The sequence below is a fragment of the Contarinia nasturtii genome, unplaced genomic scaffold (genome assembly GCF_009176525.2).
Source record: "Contarinia nasturtii isolate CC-2019 unplaced genomic scaffold, AAFC_CNas_1.1 Cnas_scaffold_745, whole genome shotgun sequence".
Lineage (NCBI taxonomy): Eukaryota > Metazoa > Arthropoda > Insecta > Diptera > Cecidomyiidae > Contarinia > Contarinia nasturtii.
In genome coordinates, this window is record NW_022198093.1 from 1,688,001 (window position 1) to 1,712,385 (window position 24,385).

Sequence of the window (24,385 nt, forward strand, 5' to 3'; positions counted from 1 at the left end):
TTCGCACCATCATCGGTGTGTGTTGAAGTGAGACAACCGGTTGTTTCATCCGTCTGTATTGCTACATCGATGTGAATTCCGAGTCTTAACTCAAGTGATGACATGTCGCGATTGTACATTACACGTAGCTTTTGTATATTGTTTAAGAGAAAAACCTAATTATTTTGTATTTTTGTAATTAAAAATTTTCTCAATCGAAACAAATTTAGTTGAGTTTTTCTCATTTATGTGAGATGACGTAAAAAATGTGGTGAATATTCGATATTAAAAAAAAATTACGGTAATTTTTGCATACAATTTATCTATCAAAGCGATCAATACATTAGAAAACAACATCTGTGTGTTACTTTTTGAAAGTGAACCTTTTTTTTGTGATATTAACACTGAAAAAAAGTGATACGTACATTTTTGTGTGACGTCACACCTCACTTTCGATATAAAATGTATTCAATGTATTAAACACAATGTTTTTTTCTAACTTTGTTTTTCTTTTGTGTTCAGCAGATATTTGTTTTTAGTATTTTTTTTTTGTTTCTGTGCGGAATTGTAAATAAATTGTATTGACGGAACCATTGATTAAAAAAGGCCAAAATGTCAGACAACGATCCGATTGAAACTGGGACACACATAGATACGGGCGATGATCAGATTTCAGTCGATTCAACACGAGGCAGCCTAACAAATTTACAGCAAAATTTTAGCCAACAGCAGGTAAATTGAATTTTTCTTTTACTTTTTTGGAGAAAAAGTGCTTTTTCATTAGAGTTATGCGTGTGCTTCTGTTTACAGGCTAAAATTACAGCGTTGAAAGAGCTTGTTCGACAGTCCGAAGAAGATCATGGTAAAAATACGGCGAGCGCCCAAGAGAAGGCGAAAAATATAGCACAGCGATTAACACATCTAAAATCGAAGACATCACGATCGAGACAGACGAGTGGTAATTTAAAACCAATCGACCTTTGTATTCACTTGAATGCTCTTTTGCACTTTGCTTTGTTTTTTTTTTCGGTTTGTAATTGTTTGTTGTTGTTTCAATTTTAGAAAAATCGTTCACCGAAATACGAGAAGAAATATCGATTGAAAGTTGTAGTAGCGGTAGCATGAGTATGATTGAAACTGAAAGTGTAGACCGATCTGTTGTGACGCCAATTCAACGAAGGCGCTCCGAGGCGCCGGGCAGTGAAAAGATTCAATTATTACGCCAGCAAATGGAGCAGAATCGTTTGCGTATGGCCGAACGAGAATCGAATAAACGTGGCATCGAAGAAATGGTGACCCAATTAAAGGCCAAATTCAATAGTTCACAACAGTCATTGGATCGTTCGCATTTATTGGGCAATTCAATTGGTGATTTATCGGCACTGTCGACAAAATCATTGAAACATCAATCGGTTGGCGATTTAAGTGGCGGTTTTAATTTGGAACGTGAACGAATTAAATACTTGGAAAAGCGTATCAAACATTTGGAAAATGAGATGAAACAAAAAGAACATGAATTTTTACACCGAGATCCAGATTCCGAACAATCGAAAATGATTCAACAATTAAATGCTCGCATTTTGGATTTGGAAGAGAATCTTAAAGAGAAAGACGGTCTCATCGATGCAAAAACCAAAGCAGCCAATCTGATATCCGAATCACTGTCGCTTAAAGGCAAAGATACGGTTGATTTGCTAGAAGAGACTAAACAGGAAATGGTTAAAATGCAAGAGAATTTCGTGGCCAATGAAGATGAATTGAATAAACGGATTGCAGCACTTGAGAAAGAGATACAGTCCAAGGATAAACGTATTGCCAATTTGGAAGAGGTTAACGATATACTGGAGACGGCTCGCTTTGATTTAACGCTTAAAAACTCTGAATTGGATAGTAAAACTGGCAGTGTTGAGGACTATGCTAACAAATTGAATGAATTGAATAAAATCAATGAGACACTTCAGCATCGCATTGAAAGCCTCGAAAATGAAAAAGAAGAATCAGCAACAACAACAATGGCAACGACCTCAACCGAAGAAATTGATGTGTCCGAATATGTGCATCAAATTCAACAACTTGAAACCCGAATTGCTACTCTTGAAAGTGAAAATGATGATTTGAAGAAATCTCTTCAGTCGGCATTGAATACGCCCGCCTCCGATGCCAGCGATCAAGAACGAATTAATAATTTGGAAGCAACCATTTCGGCCCAGAAAGAGGATGGTGAACGTCTTTCGAATTTACTTCAAACCACCCAGGATCAACTCATGGAGAAGACTGTCGAATACAACGTTCTAATGGCAAATTTCAATGTTTTAGATGAAAAATTAAAATCATATGGTCCAAAGTCAATATTTTCAAAATCAACGGACGAAGAAGCACAAGCGGAAATAAACAAACTCACCAAACAACTGGATGATGCCAATAAAACCGGCATCAAAACCAAGTTGAAAATGAAACAGTTGCAAAAGCAAATCGATACATTCAAAAAGACATCGGATACAAATAAGGAATTAGTTAAATTAATGGATGAAAATCAACGACTTGGCGAAAAACTAAAGGAATTAGAAACAGAAATTGCGTCGCTAAAGAGTCAATGCTTAGAATCGGCTGCTGAAGACGGTGATGGTGATCATAATAAGAGCACCCAAGAGCTGGAGGCGAAGATTAAAGTATTGGAAACAACATGCCAAAATCAAACATCGGCCATTCAACTGTTGGAGGAGCAAAAGCTCGATATGACGGCCGATTTGAATGAAACCAAAACCGAATTGACATCGTTGAAGGGTCACATCAAAGATAAAGACAAACAAGACGTCACGTCTGAAATGGATTCCATTGCGAATGAAGAACGCATTGAATCGTTGCTCAAGGAAATCGACGCATTAAATGGGCAAATCAATCGATTGGTGGCCGAAAAGAAAGATCTGAAATCGAAATTGGATCGATATATTAGTGAAAATATGGAATTATTAGAGAAAATCGATAAACTAAGCAAAGGCAGTTCGGTTGAATCAATCGAAATTCTGGAGCGTCTCACACAAGAAGAGAAACTTGAAATGGATCGTTTGCAACAAGCGGCAGAAACAAATATCATCGAACGGCAAGAAAATTGTGATCACACCGATGATATTTCAAATGCACCGCAATCCGATTGCCATGAATCGATCAATGACAATGCTGACGATTCACAAAAAAAACTTGAGTCGCTTCTTGAGGAAAATCGGCAATTTTCACAAACGATTGATGATTTACGCGCCGAAAAGGTTCGCATACTTGAAGAACTTGATAAATCCAAAGCGGCCAATCTATCAACACTAAAGGAAATGAGCGAAATCCAAGGTGAATGCGATAAATTAGCGGTCACCATTAAAGAAGTAGAAGAAGTAAAATTGAAATTAGAAAATGACATTATTCAACTGACAAAGGAACGGGATTCAGCATTGGCTAGTTCAAAATCCAAAAAGCAAGATGAACCACTTGTCGATAGCAGCACATATGCGACGGGACTGAAGAATCTTTGCTCCGAACTTGATAATTATCGTAGTGCCAAGGAGAAAAACGCCAAGGTGGCTGCTTCAAAGAAATTGGCAAGAGAGTCAAAGAATATGGCCGAACTGATGGAAAAACTGCTATTGAGCTATAATAGTAGCGTTGAAGAACTGGAGACATTCAAGGCAGAAGTTGAAGGTGAACGTACCTCTCGGGCTGAACTCGAAAAGAGTCAGCTTTGTGCCAGCGATAAAGAGGAGGAAATCAAGGAGCTGAAACAACAAATCGATGAACTGCGCGAAAACAAGGAGAACCTCAAATCAAAATGTGACGATTTAGAGCAACAAGTCGAAACACAGGAGAGCTCACACAATAATCTCGAAAAGTATGTACACAATTTTGATGTTTTTTTAACAACATTTTTAATCAATTTCCTCTTAACAGGTCGGTAGCTGAGCTAAAATCCGAAAATGATCGATTGAACGAGCAAATAAAGAGTCTTCAAATGGACCTGGACGACGCAAAAGAAAGTGATTTCCAAGAATTGCAAAAACAACGAAAAGAATTCGATAATTTATTGGAATCAAATAAAAAGGAGTTGGAAATTTTGCGTGATTTAGTCAACGAGCAAAAGCAACAATTGATAACTGCATATACCGAACATGAGGTGGAGCAGAATCAAAAAGAAGCTCAAATTGCATCGTATACAGAACAAATCGAGAAACTTCAACAAGAATTGCGTGATGCTCAATCGCAGATGCAGAATGCAAATGCCAGCTATGCCGATGAATTAAATGAGAAAATCACTACATTGCAATCACTGTTGGATGAAAATAAACAATTGATTGAACAACAAACTGCCGATTTAGATCATAAACAATCAACCATCGAATCATTGAATCAACAAATCATGGACTTATACAAATCAATGGAATCGCATACCGTTGAATTGGCCGAAAGAGACGATGAAATTGAACTATTGCAATCGCAAATCGATAAAAATAAGGCCGACATCAAGAAAATGAATCAAAATAATTTGGCCAGTGAGCGCAAAGCAAAAGAATTGGATTCGGCATTGAAACGAAAGGAGACCGAATGGCAAAAAGAGTTAACGGAAAAGATGAATGAATGGGATAAACAGCGGCAAGAGCTTGAGACAAAGAATAAAGAGCAATTGGAGAAATTGAAAAAGTTTGCTGCCAATTTGAAGAAGAGAAATGCCCAGTACATCGAATTAGAGCAGAAATTCAATGCATTGTCAAAGGAAAGCCAAGTGGAACAGGTCATAGTGCCACAACAAGTTCAACAGGTGGAAAGTGTTCCGTTGCAGCAGACAAGCAATGATTCGGAATTGCGTGAGAAAATTTCACATTTGGAACAAGAATTGCACGAGTCTTTAGCAAACACCGTGACTCTTCGCGATGACATCGATCGTAAGGTGGCCGAAGTCGAAAATCTTAAATTATGTTTGAGCGAAAAGACTCATTTATTCGACGAATTGTGTGCAAATTTGAATGCCAAACAGAATGAAATCGCCGAACTTCAAGGGAAATTAGTTGAATTACAAGCGGTCAAAGAGGAGCTTACCAAAACCGCTGACGATTTGAAGGCGAAAAATATTAAAATCGAAAAGTGCAAAGCCATTATAAAGGAGAAGAACAAGGAAATCAAACGTCTTCAAGAGCTTGAACAGGCAATGCTAAATAAAGAATCGTCCGAAGTGTCTGCCAATGAATTAAAACTGCAACTTGATCAAGCGCAAAGTGAAAAGGATAAAATCAACGAAGATTTTGAGAATTATCGCTCGTTTATTGAGACAAAACTTCAAAATAGCGATTTGGTGGTGGAATCAATTGAAACAGAAAATGCACAGTTGAAAGATCGCATCGCTCGATTGGAGGAGAGTATATGCAAAGCCGAAGAGAGACGATCGTCACTTGAACGCCATTCCGAATTGTTGGGCTCACAATTGAAGGAAAAACAATCACAAATTGAAAACGCCGAAGATGAGTACGCTGAACGATTACGCACTTTGGTCGGTCAGGATGAGATCATCGAGAAAAAACTTCAAGATATGGAGAGCGAACGAGACGGTTTGCTAGAGACATTGAAAGACTATGAAAATCAAATGAATGAATGGAGCGGAAAGAACGAGGAATTAGAACAACGCATTTATGAATTGGAATCAACAAAACTGGTCGAATTGGAGGAAGAGAACAAAGAGCTATCCAGTCGCATTGAGAAAATTGAAAGTGAACTCACTCGCAAACAACATGAATTCGATCAAAAGATTACCGAAAAACAAACGGAATTATCCGAATTGGAGAATGAACTGAGCAATCATTTGCAAAGCATTGAAAGGGATCGTCGTTCGATGCAAGAGAATTTGGAGAAATCGATCGAAGAGAATGCACTGCTGCAGGATCAAATTGTGCAATTGCGTGAATCACAATCCAGCCTTGAATTGAGTAGAAATGAATTGGAAAAAGAAATGACATGGGTAAAGATGCAAAACGATACAATGACTCAAGATCAACTTGAAGCCCAAGAATTGCGCATGCAAGTGGTACAGGATCAAACTGAAGTTGATAATTTGCATGCACAAAATTTGGAATTGGTTGAAAAACATACGTCCGAATTGAATTTGCTGCAAATTCAGTTGACCGAAGCTGCAGAGGCACGTACCGTCGCCGAAGCCGAAGTTGAACGCATCAATTCGATGCTGGCAACAGTTAGAGATGATTCAATTCGTGAGTTGGACACATTAAAGACGCAGATATGCGAAGATCAAACGGAAATTGTGAATCTTCGCTTGAGAAATGATCAAATGGTGACTGATCATGAAAATGAAATTGCCAATTTACATTCACGCATCACCGAATTGAGTGCATCGTACGAACATTTGCAACGTGATGCCAGCGAAGTGGAAAGTCTTCGAATGCATAAGCAACAATTGGAAACGGAAATAACATTGTTGCGACAGCAAATTAGTGCATTGGACGCACTTCAAATGAATGTTGGCCAGAATATTACACAAGACCAAATGGAAGTGCAACAATTAAGGTTGCAAATTGCACACGATCAAACCGAAATCGAAACGTTGCGACATCAAATTCAACAATTGCATGCCAATCATGAAAGTGAATTGGCCGCATTGCGTCAACAAATTGCAGGTGAATAAATTTAAATACGACCTATTTCAGAACACAAACGTATTCTGTTTTCATTAATTAATGTTTATGTTTTTACAGAATTGGACTCGCTTCGCATGCAAGTCGGTCAAAATCAAACCGATGACCAGGTATTCATTCAAAACGAAAACGAACGCTTGCAATCACTGTTGGCCGAAAAGGAAATTGAAATTCAAAATTACCAACGGCAAAATCTACAATTGCAAATGTCAGCCGGAGGCATTTCGAACGATCCATTCTCCTCATTCACAAACACCACGTCTGACATGAACGATGTAATGACACTTAATTCAAAAGTATCCGAATTAGAAACACGTTTAGAAAATACGCTACACGAAATCGCCGACTCAAAAGCACGATACACAGAGTTGCAACGGCTCTGCATGGAAAAGGACAGTGAAATCGCTCGTCTACAAGAGAGAAATCACAATGTTTCAAGTGGATCGGAGAGTATTGCAAACGAACCGATTATGGTGAGTCATCAAACACAAGCGTTGAATGTTTCTCCATTTGAAATACAAGCTCCAATCGAACCGGCCGCCAATCCGAATATATCGTCGAGCGGAAATCATGGACAACAAATTGAAGATCTTCAACGAAATGTGTCCGATTTGGAGAAATACGTCACCGACTTAGAACATAAATTGAAAGCGGCCAATGAAGAAATCATGAAGCATCATGTTGAACGTACCAATTTCGATAAAATTTTATCGACCAAAGCAAAGCAATACGAAGACGAGCTAACTACGTTGAACTCATCATTAGCTGAACTCAGAGCGCAATTAGTTTCGGTGCAAGAAACCAATACAGCAACGGAACAAGTTTCTATTCCAACTCACCAAGTTTCCCAATTGCCAAGTGCTGCTTCATTCTTTTTTTCACCAAATGATGACAATCCATTTGCTTCAATCACAAGTAACTTCCAAGAGACCGGTGAACCCGACTATTCCGGTCAATTGCCTGTCGTTGAAGAGGCAATCGTACCGAAAAAAGCCTATGTCTGCGGTCCGGAGGAACAGCGCACTTTGTCACCGATGAACGATGACTGGGGAGAATCTGCATGGGGAAATGATGCCATTTTGGAAGAACAACATCAACAACAATCGATCAGTACAAATCAAGCGGTTTTGAATCAAGCTGCCATCAATCTGCAAATTCAAATCGATGAAATTCGAAATGAACGTGACAATATTTCCAGTGAATTGTCGTCGTTGCAAGTGAAGTATCAAAAATTATTGAAAAAACTTAAAGAATACAAGGTCAAGATAGACGAGCATCAACATTCAAAAATACAATCGAAACCGTCGTTTGTTGAATCAAACGACTTGGATTTGGCCATCCAAGAAGAGCTCAACGGTCAAATCAAGGCTTTGGAACAAAAGTTGAAAGAAACAAAAGCCGAACAAGAGAAAGATGTAGTAGAGAAGAAGAAACTTTTGAGCCGAATCGATGTGCTGACGGCGGCCAACGATCGTATGACGGAAATGAAAGACAAACAAGATATTGAAATTGAAGTGTGTAAAACAAAAATACGTGAGTTGAATGGACGATTGGAAAAATTGAATGAATGGGGTGATGAGGGTGGTGCAAAACCGGGAATGCAAGATGAAATTGCTGCTCGGTTGACCGAATCACAAAATCAAAATCGATTGCTTGAGGAGCGAATTCAACGTTTACAAGCTGCGGCCGATAAAGATGAATTTGAAGATGAACGCGACCAGTATTTCGACCAATTGCGCGTTTTAACCGCCGAAAAAGTGTTACTGGAAGAAAATATTACAATAAAAACCAACGAAATTGATAAATTACATGAAAAAATGGTTGCACTTGAACGTCAAAATAACGATTTCAAAGCGACCATTGAAATATTATCGGAGGAATCGAACAATATTAAATTGCATTTAGATCAATTGAAAGATGAGCATAAGCAAAAGATCGATGAGAATACCAGTCTATCGGAGAAGCTAACCGAATTGGTTGAGAAAAATGCAGCACTTGCCAAACAAGTCGAAGAGATGCGTGTTTACAATCTAAATTCCCACGATACCGAACAACGTATTCAAGACTTGACCGCAAGTATTCAGTACAAAGATTCCGAAATCAGTGCATTTAATGAGAAATTAGAGAATCAAAAGAAAACATTTGATCAAGAATATGAACGTTTGAATAAAGAATTGTCAAATAATGCCAATACAATTGCCGAGCTGCGTCAGCAAATAGCTCGAGTGATGGCCGAAAATGAAAATCTACTGAAGAACCAAGCACCAGTGACGCCACCACTAGAAAGTACAAGTACTGTTGATATTCAGAAATTGCAGCAGGTTGTGAATGAATTACGCGAAGAGAAAGCAAATATGGAAGCTGAACTACAAGTGCTGAACGATCAAGTGATTAAAAATTTAGAAATTGAAGACCGAATCAAGAGCACCGTTCTTGAATTGGATATGAAAAATATCGAAATTGCCGAATTAAAAAATAGCCTACAACAAATTAAAGAAACACAACACAATGCGTCGCCGGATCCAAATCAACAGCACCAAATAACCGAATTGGTTGGTAAACTGCAAGAGAAAGATCTTTTACATCAATCAAATGTCGATTTATTGAATGCTCAGTGGCAACAAATTGTTGATCAAAAATGCGCCGAAGTAGCGGACAGTTGGCGCCAACATTTGCAAATAAAAGAAGACGAATTTGCAGCGGTGGGAAGTGATTTACGTGAAAAACTTTTGCAAATTGAACAGCAATCAAATACAACCAGTTCGACAACATCCGAAACACAGAATACACCCACCTCCGGTGAATCACGTTCAGTTATTCCAGAATTACCCGAATCCGATGATGCAAACGCCGATCAAAGTGAATTGATCAAAACCATGCAAAATGCATTGGAACAACAGGAAATCGAAATTGTCTCACTCAAAGAACAATTGGCCATTCGAAGTGCGGAATATGCACGAATTGCCGCATCTGTCGATCCATACGCTATGAAATCCACATCGAGCAATTTCTTCCCATCGGTTAGTCAAACCGAAGAACAACCATCCAAAGGTAATGAATTGGATTTGGCACTGTATATGCTTCATCAACGTGATATGCGATGCGAAGAACTCACAGAAGAAGTCATACATCTACTGGACGAACGTGATACATTGCAACTGAAACTATCTAATTCCATTCGTCAATTTGAAGAATTTAAACAAAAGGCCGGAGCTGATGGTAAGCACACGCACATAAATATTTGAGCTGTTTTTGGCACCGAAGAATGTTTTTTCTATAAAAAAAAATTTATGTGGCGCCTGAATGGTAAATGCAAACAAGAGTGCCCACACCTCGGTGCCTATAGCAGTTCTAACCGAATATTTGATACGAAAAATTAATTAATTCTTCCTTCAATAGGCGTTGATTCATTGGAATCAAGCACCAGCCCAGTAAAATCGAATCCAGCTTCTAGCGATGCACATTCTTCACACGATGGCAGTTTTAACGAACCTTCGCAAAGCGATAATTTGGATTTGAAGTAAGTTAATCCCAGTTAATTTGGAGAAGCACACGTATTTGTCCATATTTTAACTCATTCAAATTTCGAGTTTTCATAATTAAGAAAAAAATCAACTAATTTTATCTAATATCCTCACCAGATTATCCGAACTGCACAAAGTCAGTCAATCCCGTGATAAAACATTGAAAGAGGAACGTGAGCAACGTCGCCGTCAAATGAATATATTCCAAAAAGATATGGCTAATATGCCACCAGAAGCGATGGCTGAATTATTTGGACCAGATTTTAAACCAAATACACGAAACACCCAAAATACATCATCAACATTAATGGATTGGATATTGGGTCGTGGTGATAATGAACCATACAACTGATGGTTCATTTTTAAATCAATCGAACTATGCCCGGTGCACAGCTACAGTTTAATTTGTTTTTGTTTTAATTTAAAACGATTTGGTTTTGATATTGGTGATCTATTTAAAAGCGACTCGTTTAACGACCTCAAATTAAAGTAGCCCGAACACGAAATGTATTCAAAAGCCAATAAATAAAAACGTAGAGCATGATAAGCAAAACAGAATGAAAAATATTATTCAAATTACCTGAAAAAAAAATATATTTGTTTTAGATTTTATGGTTTATCGTTAATTGTAAAAGAAAATAAAAAGTTGTGAAAATTGAAGCGAACATTTCTTTTCATTTCACAATTTTCTGCAATACGACGAAAAAAATACAGTCAATTTGTTTTGTTTCAAATTCATTTTGAGAAGCTGAAATCGAGAAGCTAATAAACGGAACGACACATAAAGCCATCAGACAGTTGACAAAGTAACAACGTGATACCTAGATCTGTGGACTGCTTAACATCACTTGAAGTGATAAATACTTGAAACATGCACTTTATACTTGTCGCGCACAGTAAAATCGGCTAAAGTGCATTTACTACATTTCCTTCCAGTCTTTCGCTCTTGTCTTTGCAGTAAAGTAGCACATAAAATACTTGAAGTGATTATGTGTGAAAAAATGTCGCGAAAAAAAACAAACAAATAAAACATTGAGATCTGCAAGCATTAATCCACTCAAACTGATATCGTAGACACCGCTTAAGCGTTTACCCTTTTGCATGTCGTCAAATGAACACCCACTTTGATATCCATTCATAAAAAAGACTTCCGACAAAAATTGCAGTGAGAACACTTCTAATGGGTAATGTATCAAATGTTGTTGAAAATAATATGTATAACTTAGGCTGAAGTACACAATTGATTACGACTAAATACCTTCTACTCCAAGTCTTTTGACTTTACTTTGCAATTTTCAGCAAAAAGATTATAAATGTCGCACTGATTCATGCAATGAACATCTTTTTTCCGGGGGCTTACACAATACACCATCGGAGGAGGAAAACGAACTCACCGTTTACCACACGTAGATTTCGGTGTCGCATGGAAAAAATGAGATAAATTTGAATGAAACGTGTAACGGAATTCAAAAAGAAAAGCGTCAAGAAGATTTATTAGTATTAACATTTGTGTGACGTTCGCTGGTTAGACGCTACGTGAACATTTCTTCAGAAAAAAATACAATAACTGCAAATTTAGTGGCCAGTGAAACATATTCCGAGAGATAGACATATTCAGTATTCAGTTGCACCTACTTAATTCGACAAAAGAAAAAAATTGAACGTAAAAAGTTACGTCAGAGATTCATTTATAGATGGAGAATCAGGAGAGTATGTATTGATATAGGCAATATTTTATATAAAAAAAGACATTCTCGCAACAAAGAAGCGATAAGATTACTGCCCAAAATGATAAAAAATTAAAATTCACGTATAGTTGGCGCTACATTCTATGTAATAGGCGTATACTTTTCACTTAGTCCGTTGCAACGGAAAACAAGTTTGCATAGAATGCAGTGCCAACTATATGTGAATTTTATTTTTTATCGTTTTAGGCAATAAATTTATGGTTTTCTTATGGCTTCTTTCATGGTAATAATTGTGATATAAAAACGCATATCAGGCATGTCAGGCAGCACTTTTTTATTGCAAAATTTGGAATTAAATTATCGGTATTGAGTCCCAAATCATAAAATTCAAAGCAGATGCACTCAGTTTGATAGCGAGAAAATGAATATACGGCTTCCTGTATTTGAGCCGTTTTTATGGCAGCTAGAGCAAAACAAATACAGTGGCCAAAACACAATTTTTCTGAAAATCTCTTATAGTCGCTGCGTTCAAAAGACAGACGTTTTTTTTACTCTGAAACCAATGTAACCTATGTACTAATACAAACTCATCAGGACTAGGACTAAGTTATGACAAATTGAGTAAGCACTCTTGCAGCGACATACCCTAGATTCTATGTGTGACTCACACAGTTCTGTGCAGTTGCGTTAAATATCGAGATATTCCAAATTATCGCGGATATATTCCTAAATACAGAGAGACATTTGCTTGATTTTCTATTTGATTATAACTTTTTTTCTGCTGTGCAAATAACAAATTAGTCATTTTTTTAAAATTCACGAAAAAAATAATGAACTTATTCTTGACCTGACTATAAGCGAAAATATCTTATCAGTGTTCAAAAACGTTTACGAACTGTGTTCTCTTCTTTCTATTTCATATGTGAGTATGCAATGAATTAACATACTCAAATCAAAACATTTAAATTAATGTGATTAAAAGTATTCGAAAGTCCATATAAAGTCGTTTTATTTCGTTATCAATTTTTCAGTTATATTTGGCAATTATATCGACAAAGCCACTTAGTTGTCATTCTGAGATGAACCAATTTGAAATTAATTTCTTTTAATTGAAGTGTTTTATATTTCAATTGGGAACTAGTGTCATTTTGTAAAGTTAGTACTAGTTTATTGATTAGTGAATCGGAAAGAACTGTCTTATGTATATTTTATTTTGAAGAAAAATTCATGTTATGATTGCTGTGTACATTTTTTTATTCAAATGTTTATGTAACTGAGAGATGAGCTGAAACAACTTATAAATTAAGGCGAAAAAATATTGTTTTCAATTTTCGCCTTATTTTATCATTTCGTTTTTAATTTTATACAGATTGATTTTAAAGATTATTTATGTTGTAAGGGTGATGGAAAAGAATGCACGAGCGATAATTTCAGGATTTAGTCGGCACATATTCACGATGTTTAATGACGTCATTGACTAAACAAATTTTTAGTGAATAACTCAATTTTTTTGCCTTGTATCAAAATACATGTGTTGTAATTACTCAATAAAAAAAATATGTTGCCGTTTTATTTTCATCAGGATTTGGGTTCACTTTAGTCCTAACCGTCCATATAAGATTGCCATATAGAGCAGCCAAATAACATTTACGTGTACTATTCGCCAAGCCTAATTTGGATGACAAGGAATGCGAATTCTTTCATTCTTATTGGCACTTCGTTCAGAAAATTGACCAGTATTTTAGAATTGAAGAAAAAACAAATGATTATCTTTTTCCATTTTTCGTGAATATAAAATACTGTCACTTGTATACAGTAACATTGTTTACAATATGCTATACAATTCCTATAGGGTTGTGAATGTAGTATATGTACGTTGGCCGCCTAGTTGTTTGACAGTGATGTTTAGGGATATCATTGAAATGGAACTGATTATACATTGTTATATTCAAATATCAAATTCAATAATCTGACTCACCTCATTTGCTGTAGTCAAACCAAAAAAGTTGAAGTCTAAATAGATATTTTCGTTTCTCATTTCAGTTAACACTTCTTCTTGGATGATATTGAGTGGAAAAAATCTAACCATGAATTTGTTAAACGTGATCATTCTATATATGGCTGGCGTTTTAATCAGTTGCAGTACAGGTATATTTCGATTAACAAAAAAATAAATGTCTTAGTAAATCCGTAAAAAACCGAACGAATATTTATTTCTCGAAACATATTGCATGTGCACTAGAAGTGTTAACTGATTCTAATTTCTAAAAGCAGTAAAGCTTTTTAGCCAATTAATATTAAATAGACTATGGACAATGGACATATACTTAATTCAAATTATGTGGTGTGTGAATGTGAATTTTTGTATGGATGCTATAGAATCGTCGGAATTTTTTCACAATTTTTCACAAACGAATAGTCAGTCTCTCGACATACACATACAATCTAATATCCAAGAGATAACATTCAAATTCAAATATCGAAAAGTGATACAACCAAACTACCAAAATAAAAACCCTTATACAAAAAACTAATGATGACTAATGAAAAGCACATCTAATAGTCAATCATTTATATGCATCAAACAAAATGGTTAATAAATTAATACACAATTTACTCATCAATTATAATTCAAAAATTGTTCGCCCGAAAATGATAAAAATTCTAATTTACCATGACTTTTAATTGCAGCATCAAAACCACAACAACTCCCACAACCATCATATGGAATCAACCATCGCTTGGAATTGAAAACATATCCAAACAATCAAACGATCAAAGAAAGTAAGTATGAATGATAATGAATTCTCTCAAAACAATATTAAATTTTTTTTCAACAAATTGTATTTATTTCACTTCTTTTATCGACTATTTAAACCAGTAATGTGCGAGCTACATTTTACAGGGGGGGGTGATTTTTCAAAAACCAAAAATTCTCTAGCAAATCAAACAAATTTTCGTTTTTTTTTTTTTTTTTTTTTTTTGGAAGTCACTTTTTGAGGCGAAAATCCCTAGCAAATCGAAAGAATTTTCTCCGCGAAAAACCTTAGCAAATCGGAAAAAAATCTCTCGGAACCAAAAACCCTAGCAAATTTGAAGAATTCTCCTCAATTTTCTACATTGATGAGCTAAAAAAAAAAAAAAAGGTCTTCACTTTTTTCATGAAAAACCCTAGCAAATTCGAATAATTTTCGCGAAAAAAAATTTCTCAACCAAATCACAGGGGGGGGTAAACCCCCCCCCCCCCTTCGCACATTACTGATTTAAACGTAATTGTAATTTATGCTTAATGACTTTTTTCTCACTGATTTCAAACAACAACTGTGCTTTTTAATATAACAACGATAATATGAAAATATGTATTTATTTGTTTATTCTAAACTCTATCTTACTACAATTAAAATTTATTAATTTCAATTGCTAATCACAAAGGATACATTCGTGAGGGTAAGTCTGATTCTGAATCTATCGAAATATGCATGCCAACATACTAACCAACTCATTTGATATTAATTATCATATCTACAGTGTGCATGTTCAAAATTTCTAAAACTTCTACTATTCTATGAAACTGAAAAATGACTCAAGATTTCTCATGAATAGTAATTTGTTTTTGGATTTTCAGTTTTAAGATTTCCCAACTTATATTTATTTAAAAAGATCAGTATAGTCAAATCCGAATCAACGCATGAAGATATTCACTGAACGAAATTTATTGCGAACAATGTTAATTGCCAAATAGTAATTGAAATTTAATATAATATTTTAGGTTTGGAAGTTGTATTCCAGTGTCGTGATGAAGGTGTATTACGTGTACCAGTTCGATGGACTCGACCAGGTGGTCGCCCATTGCCACCTGGTTCAAAGGATCAACAAGGTCGCTTAGAAATTCCGAATATTCGAGTAAGTTGTGTTCACACCAACAATTTTTGACAGCTCATTGGATATGTCAAATTATAGTTAGTTAGTTAGTTATTATTATTTGGATTAAGTGTCACCGTCTGTATTCGTAAATCTTTTCATTGTGTTTTTCCTTCATTTGAACAGTTGGAACATAGTGGAGAATATATTTGTGAAGCAGTTGGTGTCCCATCATCAACTCCCGGAGCTCAAGTTGGTGTTCATCTTCCAGTTGAGCGTCGTAAGTATTTCAACAATTTGGTTTTAATTTCATAATTATAATACCAGAAAAAAAAATGCAAAGTTCTTAATTGAATACTGAAATAATTTTACATGCAAACCAAAGTATGGATTCTGTATGATTTTATACAACCAAAAAAGAAACTAAAGTTTGGAAAAGTACCGCATATTGGTTTCGAATTTTTTAGTCCAGGTTTGTTAATGGCGTGTGAGATTTCTCGTTAGTTTTTATTGAAATATAACACCACCATACAAAAATGCAGATTTTTTGGATAGCGATGCTACACCTCAATGAAATCTCGGAAAAAGTCTCACATTCCTTCTCGGATACTTATTTGATTTTTTGGTTTCTCAATTATATTTATACCTAGGGGCTTTCTACTATTCGTGAATGGCAGTTTATTCGCAAAATATAAACTTTTCCTATTCATACGTAAAATATACGAAATAAAGTATATAGCGAGATGCGACATATTGTCGTGATTTGTGCATAAACATTCCTGTGTTTAGTTTGTATGCGTGATCATTTGCTTCCATTCGCAAAATATGTATGAAACATTCGCTCGCAAATGCAACATTCGTATAAGTCGGAACTAATTGCACTGCGTATTATTTATTTAGGTAATCTTGATTGGGAACGTCCACAAACAGCTTGCTCTTCGTATGAAGCCACATGCATGAATGGTCAATGCATTCCAAAGCACGTATTGTGTAATGGTTACAAGGACTGTGCCGACGGTTCTGATGAATCTAGTTGCAGAGCTTATGGTCAGTGTCAGCCAAATGAATTCAAATGTAATAATAATAAGTGTGTTTTGAAAACATGGCGATGCGGTGAGTTTAAACAATTTTTTCTTCTTCACTTTTGGTTGACATTAAAAATTGCCGATTTAATAACTGATTATTCACCATACTACTTCTTTTACATTTAGATGGTAAGTAAAATTTTAATTAGTAATATGTTTAGAAATCTAGTGCAAATTGTGTCGAAAACAAACAACTCAAATATAATTTTATGTTGATCATAGGCGAGAATGATTGTGAAGACGGTTCTGATGAACAAGATTGTAATGGAACAGTGGTACCTGGATCACAATGTTCGGGAAGCGAATATGAATGTCGCAGCGGTCAGTGTATTCCAAAAACATTTGAATGTGACAGTCATAGGGACTGCATCGATGGATCCGATGAAATTGGTTGCATTAAACCAACTGTTGTACAACCACCGCCACCAAGTGTTTACTTACAACCAGGCGAAACATTCAATATTACTTGCAGAGCAATTGGTGTTCCAACGCCACTGGTTTCATGGCGTTTGAACTTGGGTCATATTCCAGAAAAATGTACTACCAAAAAAATTGCTATTCCATTACTTATTGATTAATTTCCATTATTTCCATCATTTTCTATGTGATTAACCCTAGGTACTACCACAAGTCATAATGGATATGGTGTTTTGACTTGTTCAAATATCGGTGTAGAAGATTCGGGTGCCTACTCATGCGAATTGCTCAACAATCAAGGCACGAAATTTGTTGTTCCCGAAACAATTTTAAGTGTACCAGTTTCAAATTGTGATCCTCGTGGAACACTTCGACAGCATCCAGATGGTCGTTGCGAATGTAAAGAACATGTAACCGGCTCACGCTGTGATCAATGCTCAAGTCATTCATTCTTCTTGAATCCAAGATGGAGTACAGGTTGCATTGAGTGCTTCTGTAATGGTGTCAGTCAAACATGTACAAGTAGTTCATTGTACAGAGATTCGGTGCGTCCAACATTTGCACAGAATCGTCATGAATTCACGCTGATTACCATGATTACCGATTATGAAAATCCACAAGAAAGTGATCTCGATATTACCACTTACAATAATGAAGTTTCAGTCCATGATTTGGCTGGCGATACTGATATTTATTTCTGGCGTTTACCATCACATTTTGCCGGCAATAAAATCACTTCATACGGTGGAAATCTAAAGTATAGCATTCGATATAAACCAACACCAGGCGGAAGTATGTCACGCAATAATGCACCAGATGTTGTAATTCGCAGTGCCAACGATATTACTATTTTGCATCATCGTCGCGATGAAGTAGCACCAAACAGTTTACAATCGTATGTCGTACCAATTTTAGAAGAGAGTTGGCAACGTCTGGATGGAATTACAATCAGTCGTGAAAAATTGCTAATGATATTGGCTGATGTTTCAGATATTTTCATCAAAGCTACATATACAACGACAACAGGCGAAGCAGCATTATCTCAAGTTATTTTGGATACGGCCAGTCAACACTATACTGGTAATAATGTACGTGCATCTGAAGTAGAACAATGCTCATGTCCACTTGGCCACCAAGGATACAGTTGCGAAGATTGCGCACCAGGTGGGATTATAAATAACACTCTTTTTTTGTCTAAATAGATAATCGATTTTATTCGGAATATAACTATATTTTCAGGCTACAAACGTAGTCAAGGTGGTTTATATTTGGGATTGTGTGAACCATGTGATTGCAATGGACATTCAGATGAATGTGATGGTGAAACTAGTGTATGTCATGTAAGTTTAATCTTTAGTGTTGGTTATATACAATATATTCAGCAAAAACATATTTTATTACTTTTTTTTAACAACAAAAAATATATTTTAGAATTGCCGAAACAATACCGAAGGTGATCGCTGTGAACGCTGCGCCAATGGTTATAATGGCGACGCAACTCGTGGAACACAATACGATTGCTCAACTGACGAATCTCATGGAAACCAAACCACTTGTCCGGTAATAAGTCATATCACACCAATTTATCAAATTAAAAAAAAAAAACATCATAATAAGTAAATTCATTACATATTGGTTTTCTCTTCAGCCCAATGTTGTTGGTCACCGTTGCGATCAATGTCGCCAAGGCACTTATAATTACGACCGAGTTAATCCCCTTGGATGCACCGAGTGTTTTTGTTCAGGTGTAACACGGACCTGCTCCGCTTCACGATTCTACCGTCAACAAATTCAAGCTATTATTTTCGAAGACAAATTCCCATTAACAAATCGTTTCGGAGAAGTTCAAACAAATGAAGATCCAGCTATTGATTTTGCAACTAATAAACTTTCAAATCGTATTTACAATGGAAACACATATTATTGGAGCCTACCACAACGTTTCTTAGGCAATCAACTCAAGTCATATGGTGGATATTTATCATTCGGCATTGGAAATGAAGCATATGGTACATACATTCCCGATCAAGACATTATCATTCGTGGTAACAGAATCACGTTAGTGTGGACTCGTTTCAATCCAAATGAAAACCGAACTGAAGCTCTATTCAAAGAATCAGACTGGCAGAGTATTAATGAAGGCGGTTCAAAAGTTGCCTCGCGCGCTGATTTGCTAATCGTTTTGAGTAATTTGGAAGCAATTTTAGTACGTGCCACACTCAAAGAAGGAACATCACTAGTTTCTTTGAGCGATGTTGCCTTGGACACAGCCGTTCAACAAAATACCGATCAAGATTTAGTTAGAGATATTGAAATTTGCCGTTGTCCAGAAGGTTACACTGGCTCAAGTTGTGAGGTAATTTAATTTATTATGCATAATATTATCTTTGATTGCAAACATTTATTTGATTTCTGAATATGCTACTAGTCTTGCGACCACTTCTACTATCGTGATGCAAATCGGTCGGCCAGTTTTTTGGGCACATGTAATCGTTGTCCATGTGAAAATGCCGATTCTTGCACACTGGAAAGCAACGGAAATGTTTTATGTCATTGCCATCCTGGTTATGTTGGCGATAGATGCACCGGTAAGTTTATCACTTATTCATTTTATTTTTATCTAATAAGACCCATATTTTTATGAAATATCACTTGTTTTTTTTATTTATCACTTTCCCAATTAATATTATTTTTAATTTTTTCACCTAAATTAATATCAAAAATGATATGTGCAACGTTTCACACCATTTCGATATCATACATGCAAAGAGCATCAAAAATTAATTTTGTCGCTAAACTAACGTCAGGTTCGGCTTTTTCATGACAAGAAACTCCCTCCACAGTATTTTGATTAAAAATAGACTACTTTTAAACTTCACCAAAATAACTAATAATAATAATACTAGCTTGGAACTTAATGATTCCACTTTAAGAGCTTGAAAAATCGAATAATTTTTTGAACTAGCCCAATGAATACGCATGGATGACCGTGCGAAAAAGTTCTTCTTATTGCTGTAAGACTCTTTATTTTCAAATTAAATTGAATATATGTCAACTTTGATCAGTTCCAGACACTCCAATTTGGCAAGGAAACGTGTAAGTACAAATATTTTTTACAATAACTGAAACATTGTTTTATCCTATTTATAATAGACTAGCCAAGGAAAAGTATATGGTATCGAGATGCCGCTATAAAAAAATACGTAGTATTTTATACAAAAATGGCAAATATGTTATTTTTTCGTCTATTTCACCAAACCGGAGAGGGCATCTCGATACCATATAATTTTTTTGGCTAGTCTAATTTATAATCATAAAAAATATTTTTTATTTATTTATAAACCTCTATTGTAGAGAACCATTGCAAATATTTTACGACGCTGCTAAAAATGGTAAGCAATGAAACAAGGCTCGCTAACTTCGCAATACCTTCAACTTAGAGTCTTGCTAATATTAAAATATTCGCTAAATATTCGCAAAATACGTACACTCAATGCATGATTCGTAAAATATGCATAGTATATTTTCAATTGATGTGCCGCCATATTGGAATTCGGGTGACATATTGAGCCGTATTTTGCGATTATTCTCGTAACATATGAATTTTACTTCAAAACCATCGAATAAAAATGGGAAAAACGAAATATTCCACTTTTTTTAGTGCCACTACTAGTGCCACTAGGCTAAATTTTCGGATTTTTAAAATGTTATGCAGGATTCTTTATAAGGGCTTCATAGCTTGTCCCCGGCCGTCCATCTCCATTTTCATTTCTTTTTCTCAGTTCAAATATTAAAAAAATACTTGAAATAATTTGTTCGAATTCATTTTATTAATAATTAGTTGTCATCGAATGCAGTTCATTAATTGTAAATCCCGTCGATTTTACAGTGAAATTTACTCGAAAATACGTTTAACATGATGCATCATTTATTATTTTACACAGGTGATGTACAAAAAATTGAACAATTAATAAGAATTGGAGTGGATACTAATATCAGAAATCAACGCGGTATGTCACCTTTAGTGATTGCTGCTTCATATGGTAATTTCATACAATTTTTATCACACGATCAAAATACAAAAAATAGAAAAACTGTTTGAATCTCTATTTTCTCAGGTCATACAAATGTAGTTGAATTGTTGATAAGGAATGGTGCTGACATTAATTTGAAAAACAAAAACGGAAAAAGTGCCATTTTTGCAGCCGCATATAATGGTAACAAAATCATTTTTTGAATATTTAAAATGTTTTGCTCTGCACAGAGTGAAAAAAAGCCTATACCAAATTGAAATGGATTCATACTACGTATATAAACAAAATAATATTCGAACATTTTCATTAAAAAAAGGTCATAGGAATGTGGTTGAAATACTGATTAAAAATGGTGCCGATGTAAACATCATAAATGAGCACGGATCTACACCAATATATGCCGCCGCTCATGAAGGTAGTTTTGAAATCACGGGGGATGGCAGTCCTCCAAGTGACGCAATACCAACATACATATGAAATATGTATATTTTGCGTCACTTTATATATACGTTAAAGAAATGAAAATCGATACCACTGACTTTTGGAAAGAGATTTTTGCACATTTTAGTAGTGCTCGCGCACCAAATTAAGAATCCGCAAAAAAATTAGCCAGGTGGAATTTTTAAGAAATCGCTGAAAATTCATTTTTTTTTTATTTTTGACCACCGAAATCATCTTTTTCGAAAAAAAAATGGCCATATTCGGAATATTGGGACAGCGTAGATAATGTTGAAAAAAAAAGATCATCACGATCGGTTGAAAAGTGGACGAGATATGGTCAATTGGCCAAAAATGGCCAAAAACCTCAAAATTGGCCGTTTGAGGTGTTTGTATGTACACTTTTTTTCCGTACTTTTCTGAAAAAAAGTTTTGAAACCATTTTTTATTGAAAGTAGACTGAAAACTGAGCAAAATAATTTCTGTTTTTCTAAAAATTCGTTGTGTAAGTGGTTTTGGTAACATTTTTGGGAGGCCCTTTTTGAGTTTTTCATCAATCGGAAATTTTCCTGGCCATGGTAAGGTACAACAATGATTTATACGTCGATGAAAAGGTAAGAGACTCACCTTTCCGGATCCGATGTCAGAATGGAAAAAAATTCTAAAATGTCCACCAAAAATATCAAAATCATTTAATACGTTATGGACTATCTGTTTACATCAAATGAAAATTCGCATCTTCAATCTTAATTTCAGGCCATGAAGAGGTCGTTGAAGTGTTAGTTCGAAATGGTGCTGATGTTAACATTCAAGGAGATGGTGGACGGTCAACTCTACATTGGGCCACAGAAAAAGGTATCTAGATTAATAGAATAATGAATTTTTTAGTTGTTATTAAACATTTTCGATTGTTTTTCAGGTTTTGAGAAGATTGTGGAGATTTTAATGAGGAATGGAGCCAATGTTGATTTAAAAGATAACAAAAATGACACATCAATGACTATTGCCATCAGAAAAGGTATAAGTTACAACTATATTTGTCATATCTTTTCGTAGATTAATTTGCCTGAGACTAACTTCTTTCTATTCAGGAAATACGAAAATTATTGAAATCTTGAAAACCATTTATCGGCGCCCATCAGAAAAGGGTGATTATTGGCTTAAAGTGCTCGATTCTTGAAAACTAAATGTACTTTAATTTTTCAGCCTGTAAAGTGTATACAGGAAATCGTATTTTAAATGGTGAATTGGTCGAAGACGGTGAATTTCCCTGGATGGTAGTTCTTAACGTTGAATCTCCTCTGACATTTTGAATAAATTTATTTTAACTTCTCTTCTCAGGTTGCTCTTGGCTACCTTGATGCCAATAGCTACAAACCGACCTTTGACTGTGGCGGTACAATCATTTCGGATAGTTTTATATTGACAGCAGCACATTGTGTTAAACCTAGACCACCAGTTAAGGCTCGAATGGGAAAAGTAAGAAAATGAATATAATCGCCAATTTTAAAAAGTTTTTTTTATATTAAATTTTTTAATATCATTTTTATGCATCATAATTTAACAGGTATCTTTAATCGATACAGATGAAGATGACGTTAGAGCGATCAATCGTAGAATAAGGGTAACTATTAAAGATGTAACAATTTCTAAAAAATATGAAATAAATTTGTGAATTATTTTGAATAGGAAAGAGATATTATAGCTCATCCTCAGCATTCCAGTCTAACCAAAATGAATGACATTGCTCTAATTCGGATCAGAGACGGAATCCCGTTTTCAGAATATATTAAGCCAGCATGTTTGGAAACGGATTATCGTGACAAACCTACACATTTTAAGCTCATTGTTGCTGGTTGGGGATTAAAATCAGATGAAAGTAAGTTACGGCATTTCCATTCGACCATTAAAATGTAAACTAACTTAATCAACCTCGCAATTGTAGATCGTGTGAGATCAGACAGATTACTTAAAACGCAATTGATGACGATGCCACTATCAGAATGCATTTCTACAGTGAAAAATTGGAATCGCAGAGTAGATCATGCGACTTTTCGAAATGGTTTGATTGGGGGGCAATACTGTGCCTACGATCCTCATGGAAGAAATGATAGTTGTGATGGAGACAGTGGTGGTCCTCTGCAATACTTTGCCACCAATAAAACATCTACAGTGGTTGGAATTGTTTCGTTCGGTGTTGTGTGTGGTGCACCAAATTTTCCCAGCTTTTACACAAGAGTCGCTTACTATTTGGATTGGATAGAGGACATTGTTTGGCCCGGCCCATAAAATATTGATTGATATCTAAATGAACAAACAAACTTTTGATGAAGAAAATCAACGCATCATTTGTACTATATGTTGCATTAAGCATATCGGATGAAATAAAATTGCATAAGATACGAAAAGCTCATTATTATTCGAAATCATATCTAATTAGCAATGTCATCTTTATTTTTATCAATATTTTCATGTCTTCTGTCCATAACAAATTTCAGCGTCGTTCACCATACTTTATGATGGCAAAATTCCGTAGGTGATCAAAATTGATGATCTTTTTTAGGTCTCCAGAGCGCTATGAATTCTTATCAACACCTATGAGTTTCTAATCAAAATGAGTTTGTTTTGATCATATTTGTTTCATCTGAAATTTTCAAAATAGTTTCGGTTCAATTCAGA

The 24,385-nt window shown here is 35.4% G+C and overlaps 2 protein-coding genes across 9 annotated transcripts; both read left to right on the forward strand.

Annotated features, from left to right (window-relative positions):
• The first annotated feature begins 107 nt into the window (after positions 1-107).
• Positions 108-10,843, forward strand: LOC116341776 (protein lava lamp). Of its 4 annotated transcripts, none has more exons than XM_031769067.1 (8): positions 108-280; positions 502-711; positions 790-937; positions 1,042-3,853; positions 3,913-6,641; positions 6,720-9,878; positions 10,059-10,179; positions 10,301-10,843. In XM_031769067.1, exons 2-8 carry the CDS (start codon positions 592-594, stop codon positions 10,533-10,535), a joined length of 9,324 nt encoding a protein of 3,107 aa, XP_031624927.1. In that variant the 5' UTR covers positions 108-280; positions 502-591; the 3' UTR covers positions 10,536-10,843. The 4 variants fall into 4 exon arrangements, with proteins under 4 accessions (XP_031624927.1, XP_031624926.1, XP_031624928.1 ...); XM_031769066.1 differs by having other exon boundaries at positions 505-711; XM_031769068.1 differs by having other exon boundaries at positions 519-711.
• Positions 10,844-12,914: 2,071 nt separating this feature from the next.
• On the forward strand, positions 12,915-24,132 carry LOC116341700 (basement membrane proteoglycan-like). 5 transcript variants are annotated; one of them, XM_031768929.1, is made up of 27 exons: positions 12,915-13,026; positions 13,915-14,019; positions 14,563-14,655; positions 15,304-15,318; positions 15,641-15,774; positions 15,919-16,012; positions 16,633-16,845; positions 16,944-16,946; positions 17,040-17,354; positions 17,436-18,398; positions 18,474-18,574; positions 18,666-18,794; positions 18,883-19,590; positions 19,663-19,822; positions 20,300-20,330; positions 20,589-20,626; positions 21,179-21,277; positions 21,353-21,451; positions 21,585-21,683; positions 22,463-22,561; positions 22,626-22,724; positions 22,798-22,854; positions 22,913-22,983; positions 23,048-23,185; positions 23,274-23,330; positions 23,396-23,585; positions 23,652-24,132. In XM_031768929.1, exons 2-27 carry the CDS (start codon positions 13,932-13,934, stop codon positions 23,993-23,995), a joined length of 4,437 nt encoding a protein of 1,478 aa, XP_031624789.1. In that variant the 5' UTR covers positions 12,915-13,026; positions 13,915-13,931; the 3' UTR covers positions 23,996-24,132. The 5 variants fall into 5 exon arrangements, with proteins under 5 accessions (XP_031624789.1, XP_031624790.1, XP_031624791.1 ...); XM_031768930.1 differs by having other exon boundaries at positions 16,633-16,806; XM_031768931.1 differs by having other exon boundaries at positions 16,633-16,779.
• The last annotated feature ends 253 nt before the right edge of the window (positions 24,133-24,385 follow it).